The 25360-nt window shown below is 47.1% G+C and overlaps 1 protein-coding gene across 6 annotated transcripts in view; it reads left to right on the plus strand.

Annotated features, from left to right (window-relative positions):
* Window positions 1-25360, plus strand: part of PRKAG2 (protein kinase AMP-activated non-catalytic subunit gamma 2) — a 329489-nt gene that overhangs the window by 268326 nt on the left and 35803 nt on the right. For all 6 annotated transcript variants that reach the window (XM_077268648.1, XM_077268649.1, XM_077268650.1 and 3 more), the window contains one exon: window positions 1334-1385. In XM_077268648.1, the coding sequence (XP_077124763.1) occupies window positions 1334-1385 (52 nt within the window). The remainder of the gene's footprint in view (window positions 1-1333; window positions 1386-25360) is intronic.

The raw sequence follows: 25360 nt of genomic DNA on the forward strand, positions 1-25360 counted from the left end.
CGGATTTTCCACATCTAATGTAAGTCTATGGGGAAAATCTGCACTGAAAACTCAAGAGTATCGGCAGGAGAAATTCACATGCTGCGGATCTGAAAAACACATCGCAGGTCAGAATATGCGGAGTAAACTGAAAGTGTGGTCGCTATAAATCCCATCCACTCTGCTGAGCAGCAAAAACACGCAGCATCACAACCTCACCAAAAGCAGGCTGCACAATCAGTAAGGCTTCTTTCACACTTGCGTCGGTACAGGTCCGTCGCTATGCGTCAGGCCGACGTACGTTGTGAAATTTGTGCCCGACGTGGGCAGCGGATGCAGTTTTACAACGCATCCGCTGCCCATTCTGAAGTCCGGGGAGGAGGGGGCGGAGTTTCAGTAGAAAATGGCGGACGTGACGGACAAAAAAAACATTCACTTGAACGTTTTTTCGTGCCGACGATCCGTCAAAACACGACGGATGCGACGTGTGGCCATCCGTCGCTAATACAAGTCTATGGGAAAAAAACGCATCCTGCGGGCACATTTGCAGGATCCGTTTTTTTCCCAAAACGACAGATTGCGACGGATCGCTAACAACGCAAGTGTGAAAGAAGCCTAAACTGAAGATGTGTCAGAGAAGTGTGCAGCTTACCTTTAGTTTTCTCATCTCCTCTTTGCTGATTTATGACCTCAGATCACAGTGAAGCTGAATGTGGCAGGAAACAAGAAGCTTGTAAGAGCCAAAAGGTGCAAACTGTTAAGTAAAAAACAAAACAAATAGATCTACAGCCCCTTTAATGGGGGGCTTAAGGTAAACCAGTGTGAAAACTCTGTTGAACCCGCCCCGCTGCCACCGCAATGTGTGAACCAGTCCTATATTACCCGGATAATAAGATGCACAGCTGTGTCCACAATAATAAATGGCCGCATTCCAGGTGTGGAGCTTTGTGCGGGCCTTTCCCACGCACACGTGCTGCGCCACTGACACTGTCTCTGACAGCTCTCACCAGAGCGCAGGCGCAGAAAGCCTCCCGTAGAGCATGACCCCCACAAGTCCCCATAGTGACAGCCGGCGGCGGCTCTTGTTTGTGCGCTGCAAAAAAAGGGGCGGAGTATCGTTTACTTCTACTAACCATTGGTCAAGGCAGTTTATGCAACCAACCAATCACAGTTCTAGTTTCTTGATAGCCCAATAGGCGTCAGCGTGGGAATAAGAGGTCCCGCCCCCGTGCAGACGGGGCTGTCCGAGTGCTGTGTGTAGAGGAGACTAGATTTGGTGCCGCCGCCGCCGCTTCTCCTCCCTCCTCCCCCTGTATGACTGCTCATCCCCTCTCTCTGCCTTCTCCCCACACAGGCTCAAGGCACCATTGAAGGCATGCTGGAGAAACTGGAGCTAGAAGATGAAGGTAGGAGCCTCCCCAATTCCTGTACTGTGCCCTGTGTGCAGCTGCCGCCTGTCAGCCCCGGCTCCCAGCCTGATGGCTCTGCTGCTGGGGGGGGCAGGGATCTGCTGCTGCTGCGGGGGGGGCAGGGATCTGCTGCTGCTGCTGCGGGGGGGGGGGCAGGGATCTGCTGCTGCTGCGGGGGGGGGGGGGGGCAGGGATCTGCTGCTGCTGCGGGGGGGGGGGGTCAGGGATCTGCTGCTGCTGCTGCGGGGGGGGGGGGCAGGGATCTGCTGCTGCTGCGGGGGGGGGGGGCAGGGATCTGCTGCTGCTGCGGGGGGGGGGGCAGGGATCTGCTGCTGCTGCGGGGGGGGGGGGGGGGCAGGGATCTGCTGCTGCTGCGGGGGGGGGGTGGGGATCTGCTGCTGCGGGGGGGGGGGGGGGCAGGGATCTGCTGCTGCTGCGGGGGGGGGGGGCAGGGATCTGCTGCTGCTGCTGCGGGGGGGGGGGCAGGGATCTGCTGCTGCGGGGGGGGCAGGGATCTGCTGCTGCGGGGGGGGCAGGGATCTGCTGCTGCTGCGGGGGGGGCAGGGATCTGCTGCTGCGGGGGGGGCAGGGATCTGCTGCTGCTGCGGGGGGGGCAGGGATCTGCTGCTGCTGCGGGGGGGGCAGGGATCTGCTGCTGCTGCGGGGGGGGGCAGGGATCTGCTGCTGCTGCGGGGGGGGCAGGGATCTGCTGCTGCTGCGGGGGGGCAGGGATCTGCTGCTGCTGCGGGGGGGGCAGGGATCTGCTGCTGCTGCGGGGGGGGCAGGGATCTGCTGCTGCTGCGGGGGGGGCAGGGATCTGCTGCTGCTGCGGGGGGGGCAGGGATCTGCTGCTGCTGCGGGGGGGGCAGGGATCTGCTGCTGCTGCGGGGGGGCAGGGATCTGCTGCTGCTGCGGGGGGGGGCAGGGATCTGCTGCTGCTGGGGGGGGGGGGCAGGGGTCTGCTGCTGCTGGGGGGGGGGGGGGGTCTGCTGGGTCCATGTCCTGCTCAGCAGGAGGCCCTGCCTGCGGTGAGGGCTGTGCACCTTTGGTGCAGGGGCCTGGCGATCACTGTGCAGCGTATACATCCTGTGCATCCTGGTCACTACATGATGGGAGTGCTCACCCCCTGCCTGCTGTGCTCCCAGGTACAGTCCTCACCAGGTGTGGACCCCTGACCTGTGCCCGCCGTGTATATGGAAGCATTATCTGATAGGTTACTGCCCATGGTGGGCTTGGAGAAATCGCCTGCACTGATCATAGCGTTCTTATTCCACAGGATGCTCTGTACTGATAGAATAATGCAGTATATTATTAACCACTTAATGACTGCCCATACATGTTATGACGGCGCCTTCATAGAAGCCCTTTGGGGGTCCCACGCTGCTGTCCAGTGACCGCTCCCCTCCTGCTCTGATCACTGTTTAACCTTTCGATTGTTACAGTCAAGTGTAACCATGGCGTGATCTAGAGGGGCTCGCCTTCCATCAGGTCATTGGGGTTTGCCGTATGGAGCCCAGAGCTGCTGGTACATTATGGCTGAGGCCAATGATCGAGCAATGGAGACTGAAAACAACCACAAATGTAGTGGTGCCAACACCTGCACAGTGCAGCAAATGGCAGCGCTGGAGTTTTGGCTGTGCTGCTGCTCACAATTCTACCACACTCCCATTTATTATGGTGTGATGTAGGTGGGCGGTCATCTTCCCAGTCTCCACTATACGTGGCTGATAGAGGAGGGTGGTGATAAGTGGCGCTCAGGCACCCATCGCCGCTGATCTCTGGGGTGAATGAAGGATCACACGTGTTGTCTATTAACCTGGCTGCTGCACATGAGACTGTGTGGACCCAGGGTAAGCAGGGCCAGCTCCCACTACCATATAGCGGACATATATTCTACAGGTCACACCCTGAACTGACGGCATCATGATAAATTCTGATATAGTTAGCTCTGGTGACGAGACCCAAATCTGTCTGGGATGAGCGGCTGTAATGAGCACAAGAGAATATGGCCAATATATGGCTGTGTGCATTAGTCCAGGGGCTGACATATCACAGGGGCCCGAGAGGTGAGGGGGTCGATTTATACCTCCAAAACTGGTGGAATTGCACATTAAGATGAGCTACTAGACCTCAAAGGGTCCATATATCGTCCTGGCACAAGGGCCCTCTTCTGCCAGTGCATTAATCCTTTAGTCATTATTATTATTATTATTATTTATTGTTATAGCGCCATTTATTCCATGGCGCTTTACAAGTGAGGAGGGGTATATATAATAAAAACAAGTACAATAATCTTGAACAATACAAGTCATAACTGGTACAGGAGGAGAGAGGACCCTGCCCGCGAAGGCTCACAATCTACAAGGGATGGGTGAGAATACAGTAGGTGAGGATAGAGCTGATCGTGCAGCGGTTTGGTTGATCGGTGGTTACTGCAGGTTGTAGGCTTGTCGGAAGAGGTAGGTTTTCAGGTTCTTTTTGAAGGTTTCGATGGTGGGCGAGAGTCTGATGTGTTGTGGTAGAGAGTTCCAGAGTAGGGGTGATACGCGAGAGAAATCTTGTATACGATTGTGGGAAGAGGAGATAAGAGGGGAGTAGAGAAGGAGATCTTGTGAGGATCGGAGGTTGCGTGTAGGAAAGTACCGGGAGATGAGGTCACAGATGTAAGGAGGAGACAGGTTGTGGATGGCTTTGTACGTCATGGTTAGGGTTTTGTACTGGAGTCTCTGGGCAATGGGGAGCCAGTGAAGGGATTGACAGAGGGGAGAGGCCGGAGAATAGCGGGGGGACAGGTGGATTAGTCGGGCAGCAGAGTTTAGAATAGATTGGAGGGGTGCGAGAGTGTTTGAGGGGAGGCCACAGAGCAGGAGGTTGCAGTAGTCAAGACGGGAGATGATGAGGGCATGGACTAGGGTTTTTGCAGATTCTTGGTTGAGGAATGAACGGATTCGTGCAATATTTTTGAGTTGAAGTCGGCAGGAAGTGGAAAGGGCTTGGATATGTGGTTTGAAGGAGAGATCAGCGTCAAGGATAACCCCTAGGCAGCGAGCTTGTGGGACTGGGGAGAGTGGGCAGCCATTTACTGTAATGGATAGGTTCGTTGGGGGGGGTCACGTGAGATGGGGGAAAGATGATGAATTCTGTTTTGTCCATGTTAAGTTTCAGAAATTTAGCGGAGAAGAAGGATGAAATAGTGGACAGACATTGAGGGATTCTGGTTAGTAGGGGGGTGATATCTGGTCCAGAGATGTAGATCTGTGTGTCATCAGCATAGAGGTGATACTGAAAGCCATGAGATTCTATGAGCTGTCCCAGGCCAAAGGTGTAAATGGAGAAGAGCAGGGGCCCAAGGACTGAACCTTGTGGGACTCCGACAGAGAGGGGGCGAGGTGAGGAGGTGGTGTGTGAGTGGGAGACGCTGAATGTCCGGTCTGTTAGGTATGATGAGATCCAGGATAGGGCCAAGTCTGTGATGCCAAGGGATGAGAGGGTCTGTAATAATAGGGAATGGTCCACTGTGTCAAAGGCAGCCGACAGGTCGAGGAGGAGGAGAACAGAGTAGTGTCGCTTGCTCTTGGCGGTTAAAAGGTCAGTGGTGACCTTAGTTAGGGCAGTTTCAGTGGAATGGTGTGACCGGAAGCCAGATTGTAAGCGGTCAAAGAGGGAGCAAGAAGAGAGATGGGAGGACAGTTCAAGGTAGACGTGTTGTTCCAGTAGTTTTGAGGCATAGGGGAGAAGTGATATAGGGCGATAGCTAGATACAGAGGATGGGTCAAGAGAGGGCTTTTTGAGGATAGGTGTGATGGAGGCATGTTTAAAGCTTGAGGGGAAAACACCAGTTAGTGATAGGTTGAAGAGATGGGTTAGGGTTGGGATGAAGATTGTGGTGAGGTTTGGGATGAGGTGGGTTGGGAGCGGGTCAAGTGCACAGGTGGTGAGATGCGATCTTGAGAGTAGAGTGGCGAGTAGTCATTCATTGATCATTTAAAGGGATTGTTCAGAACTAAAGGGAAAGGTTTTTCCCCATCTGGAAAGTGGTCCCCAAATGCTCTAGAATACCAAACAAAGCAGGTGTCTCTCCCCATGACCAGTGCTGATTCCCCCCTGCTGCGCTGGCTGTCTGTCTTTCTCTGCAGCAGTGACGTCATGTCGACAGCACACATCACCTCTGTAGCCAATCTCTGCGCTCAATGCTTTGTCTACCACAGCAAGGCCACTGTTTTACAGTGATTGGCTGCAGCAGTGATGGCACACATCACTTCTATAGCCAATCGCTGCTCTCGATACTTCGTCTACCACAGCAGAGCCACTGTGCTTAGTGATCGGCTGCAGCGGTTCTGCATGCTGTCGATGTGCCGTCACTGCTACCTCAAAAAAAGTGAGTTCTGAGCAGCACTGGACCCAGGGACAATGAGTACCTACTTTTTTTTTTTTTTTCTTATTTGGGGGTCCACTTTACTGAAAGTCAAAAACTCCTCCTTTTTTGAAAAATAAAATGTTAGCTCGCAGTGGTGACCTCATGTCTCCGCACTGATGTATAGCACTAGACCACCAGTGATTGGCTGCAGCGGCACTGTACATGTATATTACATCATTACCGTGGGACAAGTGTAAGACTGTCGGGGACCACCAGAGCGTCAGCTGCAGTTTTTAGGCGCATATTGGTTAATGTTGTTGTGTTCGGTCCCATCTCTTGCTGCTAAACAAGTGTTGGAAATCCCTTTATTGTAAAATACAAGTGGCGTTGCATTTGTCATCTGGCACAATCTGTATTGCTGGTTTGGAGAAAGTGATCCAATAAGAACATCTAAATGAGGCTCTGGCTCTGCTACATCTGTATTTGCCGTCACACTTCAGTAGACAGGAGTGTGATGTAAATATCCCGGCACCATGACAAGCGTCAGACATTCCTGTGGAGTCCTGCGGGCGGGATGACATGACGGTTTTAGTTTCAGCTGGCTCTGTTCTGTATGGCTCAGTCAGGGGCTGTGCGGAGAGTGCCTGCCATTGTGTGTGTGCACTCCGCAGCCTGCTGGGCGCTGCGTCTGATCTGCCTGTGGCGCAGTGATGTCATCACCCAGCGGGATGTCTCCGCCACTCCGACCTGTCCCAGGGCGACAAAGGGAAACCACATCTCACTGCTACTTATCTTCATGGTTCACGCTGTATGTTCCTGCCGTAAACCCCTCTTGATGTACCCACCGCCTCCCCGGTGTACCCCCCCCCCCTCCTCCTGGCATACCCCTCCGTGTCATCGTTCTGTGTATTATATGTCGGGGTGATGCCAGTATGTGTTTAGAATACATTAATAGCCAACATGGATCCTATGAAGTCACTTTCCATTATCATTTGGCCTCTAAGATATAAATATGGATGCAGCAGTAGTCATAGTGATAGACAATCGCTCGTGGTGCAACTCCCCAGTTTATAATTGGGAGCATCGCCATACTGGAGTAATGTCAAACTTTGTGTTTTGTTTTTTTTTCCTTTTTTGTGCATTGGACATCTCTCGGCTGTAGGTGGTCGAGGCGGTGAGATGTACATGAAATATATCTCCTTCCTCTGCCTCCATCTGTTGCTGCATTCTGTGTGGCTGCAGCCGATGCCGCCTTCTGTTACCAGCCTGACCGGGGGCTTTATTTTCCTGCTGTAATGCCGTGTGGCGATTTCCTCTGAGCTCCTGTATATAATGCAGCATTTGTAGTTCTGATGCGGTTTTTTTTTTCCGTCTTGTGTGAGCAATTCCTGTAATTCCTACACACGTGATCAAAATTGTTGGTACCCCTCGTTTAATGACAGAAAAACCCACAATGGTCACAAAAATAACTTGAATCTGACAAAAGTAATAAAAATAAAAAAAAAATCTGTGAAAATGAACAAATGAAAGTCACATTGCTTTTCAACCATGCTTCTACAGAATTTAAGAAAAAAAATTAAACAAATAAAGCTCATGAAATAGGCCTGGACAGAAATGATGGTACCCATAACTTAATATTTTGTTGCACAACCTTTTGAGCCAATCACTGTAATCAAACAATTCCTGTAACTGTCGGGCTTCTGCACCTCTCGACAGGTATTTTTGCCCACTCAACTGGAGCAGTTTGCTCTTGAGGTCTCATGTTTGAAGGTTGCCTTTTCCAGACGGCATGTGTAAGCGCTTTCCAAAGATGCTCAATAGGATTTAGGTCGGGGCTCATAGGCCACTTCAGAATAGTCAAATGTTTTCCTCTTAGCCATTCTTGGGTGTTTTGGGTCATTATCCTGTTGCAAGACCCATGACCTGCGACTAAGATCAAGCTTTGTGACACTGGGCAGCACATTTCTCTCTAGAATCCCTTGATAGTCTTGAGATTTCATTGTACCCTGCACAGATTCTAGACACCCTGTGCCAGATGCAGCAAAGCAGCCCTAGAACATAACTGAGCCTCCTCCATGTTTCACAGTAGGGACAGTGTTCTTTTCTTGATATGCTTCATTTTTCCATCTGTGAACATAGAGCTGATGTGCCTTGCCAAAAAGTTCCATTTTGTCTCATCTGTCCATAGGACATTCTCCCAGAAGCTTTGTGGCTTGTCAACATGTAGTTTGTAGTGATGAGCGAGTGTGCTTGTTACTCGAGATATATGTGCATGCTTGGGTGTTCTCAGAGTATCTTGGGCGTGCTCGTAGATTGTTTGTGTCCCCGCAGCTGCATTATTTACGGCTGCTAGGTACTCTGAGAACACCCGAGCATGCTCAGAAATCTCGAGTAACAAGCACACTCGCTCATCACTAGTGGTTTGGCAAATTCCAGTCTGGCTTTATGATATATATATTTTTTTTACAATGGTGTCCTCATTGGTTGTCTCCCATGAAGTCCACTTTGGCTTCTACAATGACAGATGGTGTGATCTGACACTGATGTTCCTTCAGATTGAAGTTCACCTTTAATCTGTTTAGAAGTTTTTCTGGGCTCTTTTGTTACCATTCATATTATCCATCTCTTTGATTTGTCATCAGTTTTCCCCCTGCGACCACGTCCAGGGAGGTTGGCTACAGTGGATCTTAAATTTCTGAATAATATGTGCAACTGTAGTCACAGGAACATCAAGCTGCTTGGAGATGGTCTTATAACTTTTACCTTTAACATGTTTGTCTTTTATTTTCTTTCTAATCTCCTGAGACAACTCTTTCCTTTGCTTCCTCTGGTCCATGTTGAGTGTGATACACACCATGTCACCAAACAGCACAGTGAGTATCTGTAGCCCTATATACAGGCCCGCTCACTGATTCCAAGATTGTAGACACCTTTTAATGCTAGTTAGTGGACACACAGCGATTTTAACATGTCCCTTTTGTCACATTAGTTTCTGGAGTACCATCATTTCTGTCCAGGCCTATTTCATGAGTTCTATTTACTTTTTTTTAATTCTGTGGAAGCATGGTTGAAAAGCAGTATCTGACTTTGATTTGTTAATTTTAATAGATTTTTTATTTATTATTACTTTTGTCCGATTCAGGTTTTCTCTGAACATTGTGTGTTTTTGCCCTTAAAGGGCCACTGTCACCCCCTCCAGCCGTTATAAACTAAAAGAGCCACCTTGTGCAGCAGTAATGCTGCAGTCTAACAAGGTGGCTCTTTTAGTTTTTGATTCATTTATTACCTCAATAAAGCGTTTTAAAAATTGGCCACAAATACCAGATATTGTACCTGGAGGCGGTCCGAATCGTCCTCTATGAAGCTCCCAACTGCCATCACTCTTCTCTTCAGGGGCGATGGTCGCCGCCCCCTTCACGCTGTTGCTTCTTAAATCCGGCGCCTGCGCTGTGCGTGCCTGCCTGGGGCAGGCGCAGTCTTCATTGTCCGTCATAGGTCAGATGCAGGGTGCCTGACTGCGCCTGTGCGGGCAGTGCGGCCACCCTGTTCCTGAATCCCCACCCCGCACCATTATGCACAGTGCGGGGCTGGGGTTCCTGGGCATGCGCACTGCGCTTGTCAGACGCTCCCCCGGTCCCCCGCCTTCCAGCGTTGTTCTTTGTGGCTGTTCAAAACATCGGCAATGAAACCTGTATATTCCGGCAATGCTGGAAGGCGGGGGACCGGGGGAGCGTCTGACAAGCGCAGTGCGCATGCCCAGGAACCCCAGCCCCGCACTGTGCATAATGAATAACACAGTGCGGGCCCCAGGCAGGCACGCACAGCGCAGGCGCCGGATTTAAGAAGCAACAGCGCGAAGGGGGGCGGCGACCATCGCCCCTGAAGAGAAGAGTGACGGCAGTTGGGAGATTGATAGAGGACGATTCGGACCGCCTCCAGGTACAATATCTGGTATTTGTGGCCAATTTTTAAAACGCTTTATTGAGGTAATAAATGAATCAAAAACTAAAAGAGCCACCTTGTTAGACTGCAGCATTACTGCTGCACAAGGTGGCTCTTTTAGTTTATAACGGCTGGGGGGGGTGACAGTGGCCCTTTAACCCCTTCATGACCCAGCCTATTTTGGCCTTAATGACCTTGCCGTTTTTTGCAATTCTGACCAGTGTCCCTTTATGAGGTAATAACTCAGGAACGCTTCAACGGATCCTAGAGATTCTGAGATTGTTTTTTCGTGACATATTGGGCTTCATGTTAGTGGTAAATTTAGATCGATAATTTCTGAGTTTATTTGTGAAAAAAATGGAAATTTGGCAAAAATTTTGAAAATTTCGCAATTTTCACATTTAGAATTTTTATTCTGTTAAACCAGAGAGTTATGTGACACAAAATAGGTAATAAATAACGTTTCCCACATGTCTACTTTACATCAGCCCAATTTTGGAAACAAATTTTTTTTTTGCTAGGAAGTTATAAGGGTTAAAATTTGACCAGTGATTTCTCATTTTTACAACAAAATTTACAAAACCATTTTTTTTAGGGACCACCTCACATTTGAAGTCAGTTTGAGGGTTCTATATGGCTGAAAATACCCAAAAGTGACACCATTCTAAAAACTGCACCCCTCAAGGTGCTCAAAACCACATTCAAGAAGTTTATTAACCCTTCAGGTGTTTCACAGCAGCAGAAGCAACATGGAAGGAAAAAATGAACATTTAACTTTTTAGTCACAAAAATGATCTTTTAGCAACAATTTTTATTTTCCCAAGGGTAAAAGGAGAAACTGGACCACAAACGATGTTGTCCAATTTGTCCTGAGTACGCTGATACCTCATATGTGGGGGTAAACCACTGTTTGGGCATACGGCAGGGCTTGGAAGGAAAGGAGCGCCATTTGACTTTTTGAATGAAAAATTGGCTCCAATCTTTAGCGGACACCATGTCGCGTTTGGAGAGCCCCCGTGTGCCTAAACATTGGAGCTCCCCCACAAGTGACCCCATTTTGGAAACTAGACCCCCCAAGGAACTTATCTAGAAGCATAGTGAGCACTTTAAACCCCCAGGTGCTTCACAAATTGATCCGTAAAAATGAAACAGTACTTTTTTTTCACAAAAAAATTATTTTAGCCTCAATTTTTTCATTTTCACATGGGCAACAGGATAAAATGGATCCTAAAATTTGTTGGGCAATTTATGCTGAGTACGTTGATACCTCATATGTGGGGGTAAACCACTGTTTGGGTGCACGGCAAGGCTCGGAAGGGGAGGCGTGCCATTTGACTTTATGAATGGAAAATTAGCTCCAATCGTTAGCGGACACCATGTCGCGTTTGGAGAGCCCCTGTGTGCCTAAACATTGGAGCTCCCCTACAAGTGACCCCATTTTGGAAACTAGACCCCCCAAGGAACTTATCTAGATGCATAGTGAGCACTTATAACCCCCAGGTGCTTCACAGAAGTTTATAACGCAGAGCCGTGAAAATAAAAAATAATTTTTCTTTCCTCAAAAATTATTTTTAGCCCAGGATTTTTTAATTTTCCAAGGGTAATAGGAGAAATTGGACCCCAAATGTTGTTGTCCAGTTTGTCCTGAGTACGATTATACCCCATATGTGGGGGTAAACCACTGTTTGGGCGCACGGCAGGGCTCGGAAGGGAAGGCACGCCATTTGGCTTTTTGAATGGAAAATTAGCTCCAATCATTAGCGGACACCATGTCACGTTTGGAGAGCCCCTGTGTGCCTAAACATTGGAGCTCCCGCACAAGTGACCCCATTTTGGAAACTAGACCTCCCAAGGAACTAATCTAGATGTGTGGTGAGCACTTTGAACCCCCAAGTGCTTCACAGAAGTTTATAACGCAGAGCCGTGAAAATAATAAATGTGTTTCCTTTCCTCAAAAATATTTTTTTAGCCCAGAATTTTTTATTTTTGCAAGGGTAACAGGAGAAATTGGACCCCAAAAGTTGTTGTCCAGTTTCTCCTGAGTACGCTGATACCCCATATGTGGGGGTAAACCACTGTTTGGGCACACGTCAGGGCTCGGAAGGGAACTAGTGACGTTTTGGAATGCAGACTTTGATGGAATGGTCTGCGGGCGTCACGTTGCATTTGCAGAGCACCTGATGTGCCTAAACAGTAGAAACCCCCCACAAGTGACCCCATTTTGGAAACTAGACCCCCCCAAGGAACTTATCTAGATGTGTGATGAGCACGTTCAACCCCCAAGTGCTTCACAGAAGTTTACAACGCAGAGCCGTGAAAATAAAAAATAATTCTTCTTTCCTCAAAAATTATGTCTTAGCAAGTAATTTTTTATTTTTGCAAGGGTAAGGCTACTTTCACACTAGCGTCGGGAACAACCCGTCGCTGCGCGTCGGGCCGACGTTCCCGACGCTAGTGTGGTCTCCGCCGCACAACGGGGGCAGCGGATGCATATTTCCCACGCATCCGCTGCCCCATTGTGATGTGCGGGGAAGTGCGGGGAGGTGGGGGCGGAGTTCCGACTGCGCATGCGCGGTCGGAAAAAGCGGACCGTCGGGAGCAAAAAACGTTACATGTAACGTTTTTTTCTCCCGACGGACCGCTACCATACGCCCAAACGCCGCCAAACGCATTCACCGTTTGGAAATGCGTCGCAAATGCGTCGCAAATGCGTCGCTAATGTTACTCTATGACGAAACAACGTATCCAGCAAAAACTTTTGCTGGATGCGGCGTTTCGCAAAAACGACGCATTTGCGACGTATTGCAGTTAACGCTAGTGTGAAACTAGCCTAACAGGAGAAATTGGACCCCAACAGTTGTTGCCCAGTTTGTCCTGAGTACGCTGGTACCCCAAATGTGGGGGTAAACCACTGTTTGGGCACACGTCGGGGCTTGGAAGGGAGGGTGCATCATTTGACTTTTTGAATGCAAGATTGGCTGGAATCAATGGTGGCGCCATGTTGCGTTTGGAGACCCCTGATGTGCCTAAACAGTGGAAACCCCTCATTTCTAACTTCAACACTAACCCCAACACACCCCTAATCCTAATCCCAACTGTAGCCATAACCCTAATCCCAACCCTAACCCCAACACACCCCTAACCACAACCCTAACCCCAACACACCCGTAACCCTAATCCCAACCCTAATCCCAACCCTAACCCTAATCCCAACCCTAACCACAACTGTAACCCCAACACACCCCTAACCCTATCCGTAACCCTAACCACAAGCCTAATCTTAACCCTATTTCCAACCCTAGCCCTAATTCCAACCCTAACCCTAAGGGTATGTGCCCATGTAGCGGATTCGTGTGAGATTTTTCCGCACGACTTTTGAAAAATCTACAAGTAAAAGGCACTGCGTTTTACCTGCGGATTTACAGTAGATTTCCAGTGTTTTTTTGTGCGGATTTCACCTGCGGATTCCTATTGAGGAACAGGTGTAAAACGCTGCGGAATCCGCACAAAGAATTGACATGCTGTGGAAAATACAACGCAGCGTTTCTGCACGGAATTTTCCGCACCATGGGCACAGCAGATTTGGTTTTCCATAGGTGTACACGGTACTGTAAACCTGATGGAAAACTGCTACGAATTCGCAGCGGCCAATCCGCTGCGGATCCGCGGCCAATCCGCTGCGGATCCGCGGCCAATCCGCTGCGGATCCGCGGCCAAATCCGCACATGCCATAACCCTAACCCTAACCCTACCTGTAACCCTAACCCTACCCCTAACCCTACCCGTAACCCTAACCCTAGTTCTAACCCTAACCCTAGTTCTAACCCTAACCCTAGTGGAAAAAGAAAAAAAAAATATTTTCTTTATTTTATTGTTGTCCCTATCTATGGGGGTGATAAAGGGGGGGGTTATTTATTATTTTTTTTATTTTGATCGCTGTGGTAGAACCTACCACAGCGATCAAAATGTACTTGTAAGGAATCTGCCGGCTGGCAGATGCGGCGGGCGTACTGAGCATGCGCCCGCCATTTTGGAAGATGGCGGCGCCCAGCGAGGAGACGGCCGGACACCGGGAGGATCGGTAAGTATGAAGGGGTGGTGGGGGGGTGGATTAGAGCACAGGGGGGGTGATCGGACCACAGGGGGGAGCGGACAGCAGGACGGGGGAGCCGGCAGGCGGACGGAGGGGACCGGACCCCATAACGAAGGACTGGGGGGCGATCGGTGGCTGTGGGGGGGGGTCACTTCAGGTTTTCCAGCCATGGCCGATGATATTGCAGCATCGGCCATGGCTGGATTGTAATATTTCACCAGTTTTCATGGTGAAATATTACAAATCGCTCTGATTGGCAGTTTCACTTTCAACAGCCAATCAGAGCGATCGTAGCCACGGGGGGGTGAAGCCACCCCCCCTGGGCTGAAGTACCACTCCCCCTCTCCCTGCAGATCGGGTAAAATAGGAGTTAACCCCTTCACCCGATCTGCAGGGACGCGATCATTCCATGATGCCACATAGGCGTCATGGGTCGGATTGGCACGGGTTTTCATGACGCCTACGTGGCGTCATGGGTCGGGAAGGGGTTAAACGAGGGGCACCAACAACTTTGACCACGTGTGTGTATATAGTTTTTGGTTGCTGTTGTGAATACTGATCTGACACCAAATGAAAACTGATTTTTACTGGTGTTTTCAGGAAACTTTTTAAAGGTATACGCAGATGGAATTTTTCTTTTTTTTTTTTTTTTTTTTTTTCTTTTTTGATGCTTTTGAAATTGACAAGTCTTGTAGTGGGGAGTTTTTGATTCCTGAAGCATTTTGGAAGAGGTGTAATATTTTTGATGTACTTTGTAAATAAAACTTACTGCAGGTCAGTAAATGCAGGACAAAAAAACCCACACATCCATATATTTTGTGTTAAAATACTGCATATTCTTCTGCCCTAAAAAAAAAGAAAAAAAAAAAGCGCAGAACATTTCAGCCCCGAATCACAGGCTTGTGAGGCGCCTCGTAGTGGATCGGTGTCTGACGAGCGATGTGCGCCGCCTTCCACCATGCCACAAATCTTACTCTAGTCCCAGTTTCTTCCATCTCCATTTTGGTAGACCTGTGAAAAACTGGCATGGAAGTGCCAAAAATCGCAAAAAAATTGTCTGCTGTGATGAATCGGGGCCTAATGTGAGATCAAGTCCTAACAGTAAAGTTTTGTTGACCAGGGCAATCCGAGGTCTCATTTGTGCACTTCCCTCCCCCTATAAGTTATGTTTTTATGGAAAGCCTGAGGGGAAAAAAATGTAGAAGAATGCAGTTGAATTCCATTGTTTTTGAGGTAAGACGCAGCAACAATCAGAGCACATTGCTATTTTGTATTTCCTCAGACACAGGAAGGAGAAGCTGTGCTTTTGCTTATGGGAACATGGCCTGAAAAGAAACTCTAGTAACATTTTCTAAAATTCCTTGGAGGTTGTGGGTGTGTTTTTTTTTTTTTGTTTTTTTTTTTACCATGCTTGTTCACAATTGTCTTGAAGTCAGTGCCGCTTTAGGTTGTCCATACATATTGGATGGCTGTCAGCTGAACAATGCTGCAGCCATTCTTTCGGCCTGCAGCCATCTCGGCTGACTCTGTCATACATGAAGATCTCATTCAGCCAAGCGCTCCACTGTTCTCTATAACTAAGCTGTCAGCCGGCGGGAGAGCGATGGCATCGGCAGTCTGATATCGGACGTGCGTTACCGGTATCTTCCCCCACCATCAGTCAGCCAGTGCCCCCTACACATTAGACTCTCAGCCAAAACCATTGATATTGGCAGATTCAGCCGACATTAGTGTAATGTGTGGGGGTCTGAAGGCTGCGCTCATATTGCATTTCTGCCACACATTAGTGGCTGTGTCGGGCCTCCATCCAAAGTCCTGGAAGCCAGGATTAGAGGGTCATTTACTTTAATAATGCAGATTGAAACCCTGCCAGAGCAAGTGATGTGTGGTCATACCCAAAGTTTGTATGACAGACGGGTGACACTGGGCCTCAAGAAGCCATTAGTGTTGCCCATGACAACAAAGGGATTTCCGGTTTCCCAGACATTGCACCTCTTCTAGTTTTTGGCTGGTTGGGATTCAGACCTAATCAAACAAATGGGTTAAGTTCTTTAGTGGCAGAGTTCCTGTTGGAAATATATATATATATATTTATTTTTTTCTTTTTCTTCAGACAACCCTTGTGGTTAGATCATAAACCAGAGGGATAATCTGAAGATGGATTCGCACTTTGACAGCAATAACTTAATAAGTAGTTTTCATACAGTGAACATGACATTTCCATTCTTGGCGTACAGTGTGTGCTTAGTGAGCACTGTCACTGCAACTATTTTAAAATCTTTTTACAAATTCCAATGGGTTTGTCTCCTTTTTTGCCTGTGACTTGCTGTGGGCATCAGAACTGTGAACCAAATCTGATCTATTGTGTTATAATGTACTACATCTCAGTGTGTAGGAGATGTCGGATGGCTGCGTCTTATGGTGTGTGGATAAAGGCGCCCCCCCAAAACCAACACGGTGCACAGCAATGTCAAATTATACTGCTGTGCACGGTTTGTTTTCTGTCAATTCTTTTAACCTCTTAAGGGTTTGGAAACTCTGAAGCGTTTTTTTTTTTTCTTTTTTAAAGAAGGGACATGCTCCTTTTTCAAGTGACTCTGGCGCTTAAGCTGCCTGCACCCTATAATCCACAGTAAAGGCAGAGACGCTGGCAGCGCGAGCACCACAAGAATGATGGCAGTCACTTGGGGGAAACAACTACTGACTGTTTCCTGAAGTGGCTTCACCCGGGAATAATCGGCAGCTGTGTCAGCTTCTAAATGATGACATGTACGGTATATAGGGCGCGTAGCCTTAAATTGTTCTTCCAGTTTCAGAAAGCCACTACTTCCAGGTGGTTTTGTTTTTTACTCCCATTCCCCAGGTCCAGTCCTGAGTATCCGACATTTATTCTAGTGTCTGTTTGCAGCCCTGACGTGGCATTTAAAGCACCGCAGTCAGTCGATTGGCTGCAGCGCTGTTGATGTGACATCAGCGCTGCAAACAGACACTGGGAGCAAGGACAGAGAATCAATGCTGTGCCCCTGGAGGAGGGGGAGAAAAGCACAGATTTTATTTTTGTTACAGCAGCCTGTGATGAGGGGTTTTCTGAAACCAGAAGACCCCTTTAAGGTAGACTTGCCAGATCTTGTTTGTTTTTTTGTGTTCTACCTTTGTCTAAGGGAATAGACCCACAGTCCCACGACATTGACTGAAGATTAGAGCGCCACTTTCTGCGTAGTAATAAAGCGGCAGTGTGCGCCGCTGACAAGAACGATACAAGTCGCCACCAGGGAATGGCTGCACCGATCACCAGAATGAACGGGCACAAGCCTCAGCACTTTCCCAGATCTTCAGTCTTGGAGGAGAGCCCATATCCCAGTGGCTTATTGCCGGCTCTGGGGACGCACTGCAGCAGTATACTAGGTGCAGGTCCTGAACGCCCAGAGGATCATCTTCTGTGAGTCGCTGACTTAGGTGAAAGTGCAAACATATTTACTGACCTGTCAATATATATAAATCCTGTGCAGGACATAATAGATGCGTACATAGTACGTCTCTATGTGTAATCAATACTGTAGGAGAGGCTGCAGGAGAAATCCCCATAGATCTGCACATACACTGCTCACCGTGGACGCGGCCTGTTTAATTTATTATCTATGAATGACCCTGCTGATGCATGAGGATCCTGAAACATTGTGACAACACTCCAGCTAATGGCTGCACTGGAGTATTACGAGCGGTATATATGGTGGTATAAGCCGCCGCAGTGATTAATCTGGGTCTCGGCAATGAATAGATATATGCATTGTAGGATGAGGATAATATGGTGGACACTTAAAGGGGTTTTCCAGACCACACAGGAAACATAATGGACAGTGCCCAGTTGGGAGCGGCGTCCACTTTATTTTTTTTTCCTGGTGAACGTTTTACAAAACCTGAAATTCTCAAGACTCAATGTATGAGCAGCAAAGTGGTTTTGTGATACAAATGAATAGGAAGATTATTATTATTTATTTATTTTTTTTCCAAGCATTTTTCTTTGACGGTGACACGTTCCAAAAACCTCCATATACACAGAGCCCCGCAGTGTGACCTTTACAGGCTGTAGGACTCGACTTTGTTTCCTTACCTGTGACTTCCTAGCCTGGCCTGCTGTGAATGGTGTTATCTGGTTTCGCCTGGTTACATGTGGAGATTCTTTGTGAGCCTTGTTATCTCTTGTATCGGCTTCTGCGGGTCATGGCTTAAAAGGGAGAATGTCGGGTGAACATCTCGGATGCCCAGGGAGGTGAAGCTGATCAGTTGTCCATGCCTGCTTGGTGGTCACCAGAATTTCACCTATTAGCAAATGTTTTGTCAGGTGGGAGAATGATTGGGCATGTTGGATCTCAACATGTCTGATCCTTTGTACCTGCAGGAGAGAAGTCTGAGGGGTTTGACGAAGGTTTGTCTCTCTCTCCGGATTGTAAAACCATAGGCTCAGCCATGCATGAGGAAAGTGCCAGTAAGCAATACCTGTGCTCTGATCGTTCTGCCCAAGCCATCTTAAAGGGATTTTTTTAAAATTTTATTTACATGCATGTGACTGCGGCATCAGGCTGGACTCTGTATTTGGGGGGACCACCGCTCTGGAGATAGTTGTGGGTCCCAGGGACTGACTATAGATGTCATGAAGGTCTGGCTACCCCTTTAAGTGAGATATTTAGCTCAAAGACCTTTACTACTTTGCACTAAAAATGGTCTGATGTCTTCCTGCTGGTAAAATGCAGCATGTACATTGCATTGCTGGATGTCCGTACCTGTGAGCCCAGTCTGGGGCTATACAATGTGCGGTGTGCTAGGTGCGCCTGTACACTACTCTAATGGCTGGAGAACCAGGACACCTACAGGAATGCATTGAGATACATAATTTGCCGTGCAATTATGCGATTTCAAAGTCATTATTGCAGCTAAATACAACATTCACCATTGTGTCACTAGGTCATATAACGCAACGTTTCCCATTAACATCTGAATTCTGACTCCAGATTAAGAAGCAATTGGAGTCATGGGAAACTGGATGTACAACATTCTTACGGCAGAACATAAGATGAACGACATCAACAAGCATTGTATAAAGGAGTATTCCAATAATCTCAGATTTGTAACCTCTGCAAGTAGGGACCTGACCCCCATCGCACTCCCAGATCAGCTCATTGAATGGTCTGTGGTACATCGGTAATGGCTGTAAATGGTTCAAGTGAATAGACGAGGGCTTGCTACTAGCACTACCACAATGCATGTTTCATAGATACTTCCTCAGGGGGTGTCCTGTGAGGAAGTATCTACGAAACGTGCGTCGGGGCAGAGGGAAGCATAGGCAGACACTGCTGCAGCTCACAGGATATTCAGTCGTTGACACCAATAGGTATAGGCTGTATTTTAGAACCGCCTATAAGTTAAGATATCTGCATGTTAATAGAACAGTGGCCACTTGCCTTGTATTTAAAGGGGAAATATAAAACCGTCGTTTCATACACTTGCACTTTTTTACTTGGAAACATCTGATTTTTGATATCTAAAACAAGCCTGTTTGTATATAAAATATCTGAATAGATACATGACTGTTTCCAACTCTCTAAGTACCCAATATATTGCCTGTTGGGTCTCTACATTTTTATTTTTGTATCTTTTAAACTAAACCATTATAAAATACTAGATGGTAGCCCGATTCTAACGCCTCGGGTATTCTAGATTATGTATGTAGTTTATTTATGAAGATTTTAGAATAATACATTGAATACACAGGATTCGGCCAACTGCGACCAATTAGCGAAGCTTGGTTCAAATCCCGTGCCAATTCGCAGCCGGCTGCGCCTATCGCTGATTGTTCGCGGCCGCCCACGGAGTGTCTAGCACAGCCTGCATCATATCCCTGTTTAAAAAAATAAATAAATAAAAAATAGTTATATACTCGCCTTCCGTTGGGCCTCGGATCCAGGTGAAGCGTTTACCGATGCTCCTCGCATGCTCCGGTCCCAAGAGTGCATTGCGGTCTCGCGAGATGATGACGTAACGGTCTCGCGAGACCGCTACATCATCATCTCGTGAGATCGCAATGCATGGAGCGGTCACCGGGGCGTCGTGAGGAGCGGGAAAGGCCTGTTCCTGATCTGGGGGGGGCACTGGACGGTGAGTATATAACTATTTTTAATTTTTTTAATTTTTAACATTAGATCTTTTTACTATTGATGCTGCATAGGCAGCATCAATAGTAAAAAGTCGGTCACACAGGGTTAATAGCAGTGTTAACGGAGTGCATTACACCGCGGCATAATGCGGTCCGTTAACGCTGCCATTAACCCTGTGTGAGCGCTGACTGGAGGGGATTATGGAGCGGCCATTTTGCCGCAGGACTGTGCCCGTCGCTGATTGGTCGCGGCAAAACAGCCACGACCAAATCAGCAACTTGGGATTTCCGTTACAGACAGACAGAAGGACAGACAAAAAGATGGAAGTGGACCTTAGACAATTACATAGTAGATATATGCAAGGGTCGTTCGTTGTGCAGCCCTCACACAAGAGCCACCTTCTGGTTGTTGTTGTGGTGTGTGGGTTTTTTTTTTTTTTTTCCATTTTAACCCCTTCCTGACGTCAGATGGGATAGTACGTCCGATGTCAGCTCCCCTGCTTTAATGCAGGGCTCCGCGGTGAGCCCGCATCAAAGCCGGGACATGTCAGCTGTTTTGAACAGCTGACTTGTGCCCGCAATAGCGGCGGGTGAAATCGCGATTCACCTGCCACTATTAACTAGTTAAATGCCGCTGTCAAACGCAGACAGCGGCATTTAACTACCGCATCGGGCCGGGCGGCCGGAAATGACGTCATCGCCGACCCCCGTCACATGATCGGAGGTCAGCGATGCTGCAGTATTGTAACCATAGAGGTCCTTGAGACCTCTATGGTTACTGATCGCCAGTAGCTGTGAGCGCCACCCTGTGGTCGGCGCTCACGGCACACCTGCATTTCTGCTGCAGAGCAGCGATCTGATGATCGCTGCTATGTAGCAGAGGCGATCGAGTTGTGCCTGCTTCTAGCCTCCCATGGAGGCTATTGAAGCATGGCAAAAGTAAAAAAAAAAAAAAAAAAAGTTTAAAAAAATGCGAAAAAAATAAAAAAAATATAAGTTTAAATCACCCCCCTTTCGCCCCAATCAAAATAAATCAATAAAAAAAATCAAACCTACACATTTGGTATCGCCATGTTCAGAATCGCCCAATCTATCAATAAAAAAAAGCATTAACCTGATCGCTAAACGGCGTAACGAGAAAAAAAAATCGAAACGCCAGAATTACGTTTTTTTTGGTCGCCGCGACATTGTATTAAAATGCAATAACGGGTGATCAAAAGAACGTATCTGCACCGAATTGGAATAATTAAAAACGCCGTCTCGGCACGTAAAAAATAAGCCCTCAACCGACCCCAGATCATGAAAAATGGAGACGCTACGAGTATCGGAAAATGGCGCAATTTTTTTTTTTTTTTTTTTTTTTTTTTTTTTAGCAAAGTTTGGAAAAATTTTTTTCACCACTTAGGTAAAAAATAACCTAGTCATGTTAGGTGTGTATGAACTCGTACTGACCTGGAGAATCATAATGGCAGGTCAGTTTTAGCATTTAGTAAACCTAGCAAAAAAGCCAAGCAAAAAACAAGCGTGGGATTGCACTTTTTTTGCAATTTCACCGCACTTGGAATTTTTTTCCCGTTTTCTAGTACACGACATGGTAAAACCAATGATGTCGTTCAAAAGTACAACTCGTCCTGCAAAAAATAAGCCCTCACATGGCCAAATTGACGGAAACATAAAAAAGTTATGGCTCTGGGAAGGAGGGGAGTGAAAAACGAAAACACGGAAAAACGAAAAATCCCAAGGTCATGAAGGGGTTAATAACTTGATAAATAAAATACAGTTTTATGCATGACTTTGCTGAAGTGGTTCTCTATGTAAGCCTTTCCCCCCATATGGGATAGAATAGAGGCAATGTTTTTTTATTTACGTTCTTGTCTATGGTGCTGCATTATGTGGACCCCCTTTGTGGTTTCATACATGTAGTACTTTGCATCCATATAATGCGCTGTGTACCCGACCAGTGGGAATGTGCCTTAAAGGGATGTGCAGCAATAAGTAGTTGTGTTGTGCTTGCGCCTGACCGCTGTGATGCAGCAGGAGAGTCTGCTGTGCTGGTTTTGCTGGATTCCTAGACTCTGGTAAGCAAGGACTGCAGATCCGCTCAAGATTTAATTAAATGTGTACCTATTGTATTTCTTCTATTCAGTCTAAGTGGCTTTAAAGTCCTGTGCTGGTTAATGTCCTCATAAATCTAAGGTCAGATCGTTTCTTGTTACCCCTGCTTTCCTTCACAGACGCATGGTAACTACATGCTATTATTACAGCTGTCTGCAACCTCCACTAGAGGGCGCTCTCTGCATACAGATTTCTACAGCCCTTCTCAGTACACATTAATTAGGGGTTGATAACTGGGAGTAAGTTTATATGTGCAAGGAGGGCTTCTGTTCTACCGTTAAGAAAAAAACGCTATATGGGAGTGAGACCGATAATCGAGGCCAGTATCCCTCCAGGGCTGAACGTCACCCATTACTGATCCAATTACATCTGTGCCGATGACCTTTACCTCTAGTCATCAACTCATTTACTTTTAGCTTGTGACCTTTAGTTTTAATTTGTGCCTTCCAGACGACACGCTGCCACTTACAATTTTTAATTCCTGTGTGTCCATCACCTTTGTGCAGTTGTGGCTATTGGTCGCTTCTATCAGTGTAATGTGCGGTCCTACAATACAGTGATGACGGCTGATCTCTAAATCCAATATTGGAATATCTCCTAAAGTTACACAATTTGAAACTTACAAAGGCCAATGTGAATTCACCTCTAATGTGGCTGTCTCATCAAAAAACAACTATACAGTATGATCCCGGAGCAACCGAAAGTTCACCCCCTGTCCCGCTTCTGGCAAGCGGCTGATTTTTGCTGCAGGAAGTCGGACAATTCCTTAGCTTGATTCTTATTATATTTATATTATATCACCCTCCTATTATTTACCTGAAACATTCATGTATATCGGGCTACGTTCCCACAATGATTATTTGGTGATCAGTTCATGTTGCAACATTTCTGCATCTGGTTACATTACTTGGGGTTTTGGTTTTTAAATGCGTTTTTTTTTTTTTTTAAATTATATTTGGTATTTTGGCTTTTGACCACTTTACTGATAGTCCTGTATGTATTTTTTACTTTCATTTCATCTAATGCAATTCTATGGGGAAAATCTGCACGTAAAACTCCTCGTACCTGCAAGACAAATTGACATATTGCCAATTTCAAGCACGCACCGCATACAAAAACATACACAGTAGGTATGAGATTTCCATGATTCCAAGCCACTTATTTGGAACTGTAAGATGCGTCTTTTCACTGTGCAGAAAAACGCAGCATCAAAACCTTTGTGGGAACGTAACATAAAGAATCTTGTGCAGAGGCCGATCATCTGCCCTCACCGTTAGCCGGTCTATGGTATGGCATGCTGATCACTGCTTGTTGGGGTAAGTTCGCACGTGGCAGTTTTGCTTCTACCCAGCGTACAGTTGTGCTCAAAAGTTTACATACCCCGGCAGACTTTTTGCTTTCTTGGCCTTTTTTCAGAGAATATGAATAACGCCAAAACTTTTTCTCCACTCATGGTAAGTGGTTGGGTGAAGCCATTTAGGCTATGTGCACACGTCAGGATTTCTTGCACAAAATTCCTGAGAAAAACCTGAAATTTTCTGCAAGAAATCTGCATGCGTTTTTGCCGCAGTTTTGACGCATTTTTGCCACGGTTTTGACGCGCTTTTTTTTTTTTCTGGACGTTTCCCAATGCATTTTATAGTGGGAAATCCGCAAAATTAATGAACATGCTGCCTTTACCGCGATGTGTTTTTTTTTTTTTTTTTTTCGCGGAAAAAAACGCATCATGTGCACAAAACATGCGGAATTCATTCTAAATGATGGGATGCATATTGTATGCTGTTTTGTGGGTTTTTTTTTTGTTTGTTTGTTTTTTTTTTTGCGGTTTTATAGCGTTTTATTGCGAAAAAAACACGAAAAATCAGCAACGTGTGCACACAGCCTTAGGCTACTGTCACACTGGCGTTTTTTGTACTCCGTCGCAATGCGTCGTTTTGGTCAAAAAACGCATCCTGCAAAAGTGCTTTGCAGGATGTGTTTTTTGTCCATAGACTAACATTAACGACGAATTGACACACGTCGCAACCGTTGTGCGACGGTTGCGCCGTGTTGTGGCGGACCGTCTGCTGCAAAAAACGTTGCATGTAACGGAACTCCGCCCCCACATCCCCGCACCTCACAATGGGGCAGCGGAAGCGCTGGAAAAATGCATCCGATGCCCCCGTTGTGCGGCGTATACAACGCTAGCGTCGGTAACCTCGGCCCGACGCACTGCAACGGGCCGAGCCCGACGCTAGTTGAAAGTAGCCTTACTGTCAAACGTCTGTGTTTTTCTCTTTTTAAATCCTAATGTCGCCCATGTAGTTACTGCTTTGCCACCAACCCAAGTTAGTGCAGAGAGGTTGTTCTCTAGCCTTAATATAATTAGGCCAGATGTGAGGTCATCTATGAAGGAGGATCTCATGGAGGCAATACGACTTCTCCGAACAATTCATAGACTGCACAAATGTTGTGCAGTACTTTTTCATTGAAAACTGTTTTTTTTTTCCACTTACTGCATAGTGTGTAATTGTAAATATGCAAAAGTTGTGGGTTTTTTGTGTTTTTTTGTTCTAAAGTTGTATTCCAATAAATATATTATAATGATTAAAATCCTGATGTTACCATTTTACTACAGTAAATTTGTCACTTACACATGAACGGAGGTTTGGCTTACCGACTCCACAGCCCTGACAGTCACTGCTCTGTACGGTCAGTGGTGGCTGCAGTGCGTCCCGACACTTTAGACAGCTCAGTTCGCTGTAGAATGAGCTGTAAGGCTATGTGCACATGATGTGGATTTTGCTGCGGATCCGCAGCGTTTCTGCAGCTGCGGGTCTGCAGCAGTTTCCCATGAGTTTACAGTACAATGTAAACCTGCTGGGGAACAGAAAACGCTGTGCACATGCTGCGGATAAAAACGGAAATGCAGCGGTTTACATTCCGCAGCATGTCAAATCTTTCTGCGGATTTCTCAGCGGTTTTACACCTGCTCCAATAGAAAACCGCAGGTGTAAAACCGCAGTGAAATCCGCACAAAAACCGCGGTAAATCCACTATAATTCTGCAGCAAAAATGCAGCGTTTTTGCCTTGCAGATTTGTCAAATCCGCTGCGGAAAAATCCGCAGTGGACCATTCTACGTGTGCACATACCCTCAGAGTGGGTTTGCCTACAGTCGCCCCTGACCGTACACAGCGGGGCCTCAAAGACTGAAAGCGGCTGCCACTGGGAGGAAAAGTTCACCTCCTGGTAGCTAGGCTGCACACAACGCTGCTGGCCGCTGTACTATCTACCTGCAGATTATCCCTCTGCAAGTAAATGGCTTTTTTTTTT

This window comes from Ranitomeya variabilis, chromosome 6 (assembly GCF_051348905.1).
Source record: "Ranitomeya variabilis isolate aRanVar5 chromosome 6, aRanVar5.hap1, whole genome shotgun sequence".
In the NCBI taxonomy this organism is placed as follows: Eukaryota; Metazoa; Chordata; class Amphibia; order Anura; family Dendrobatidae; genus Ranitomeya; species Ranitomeya variabilis.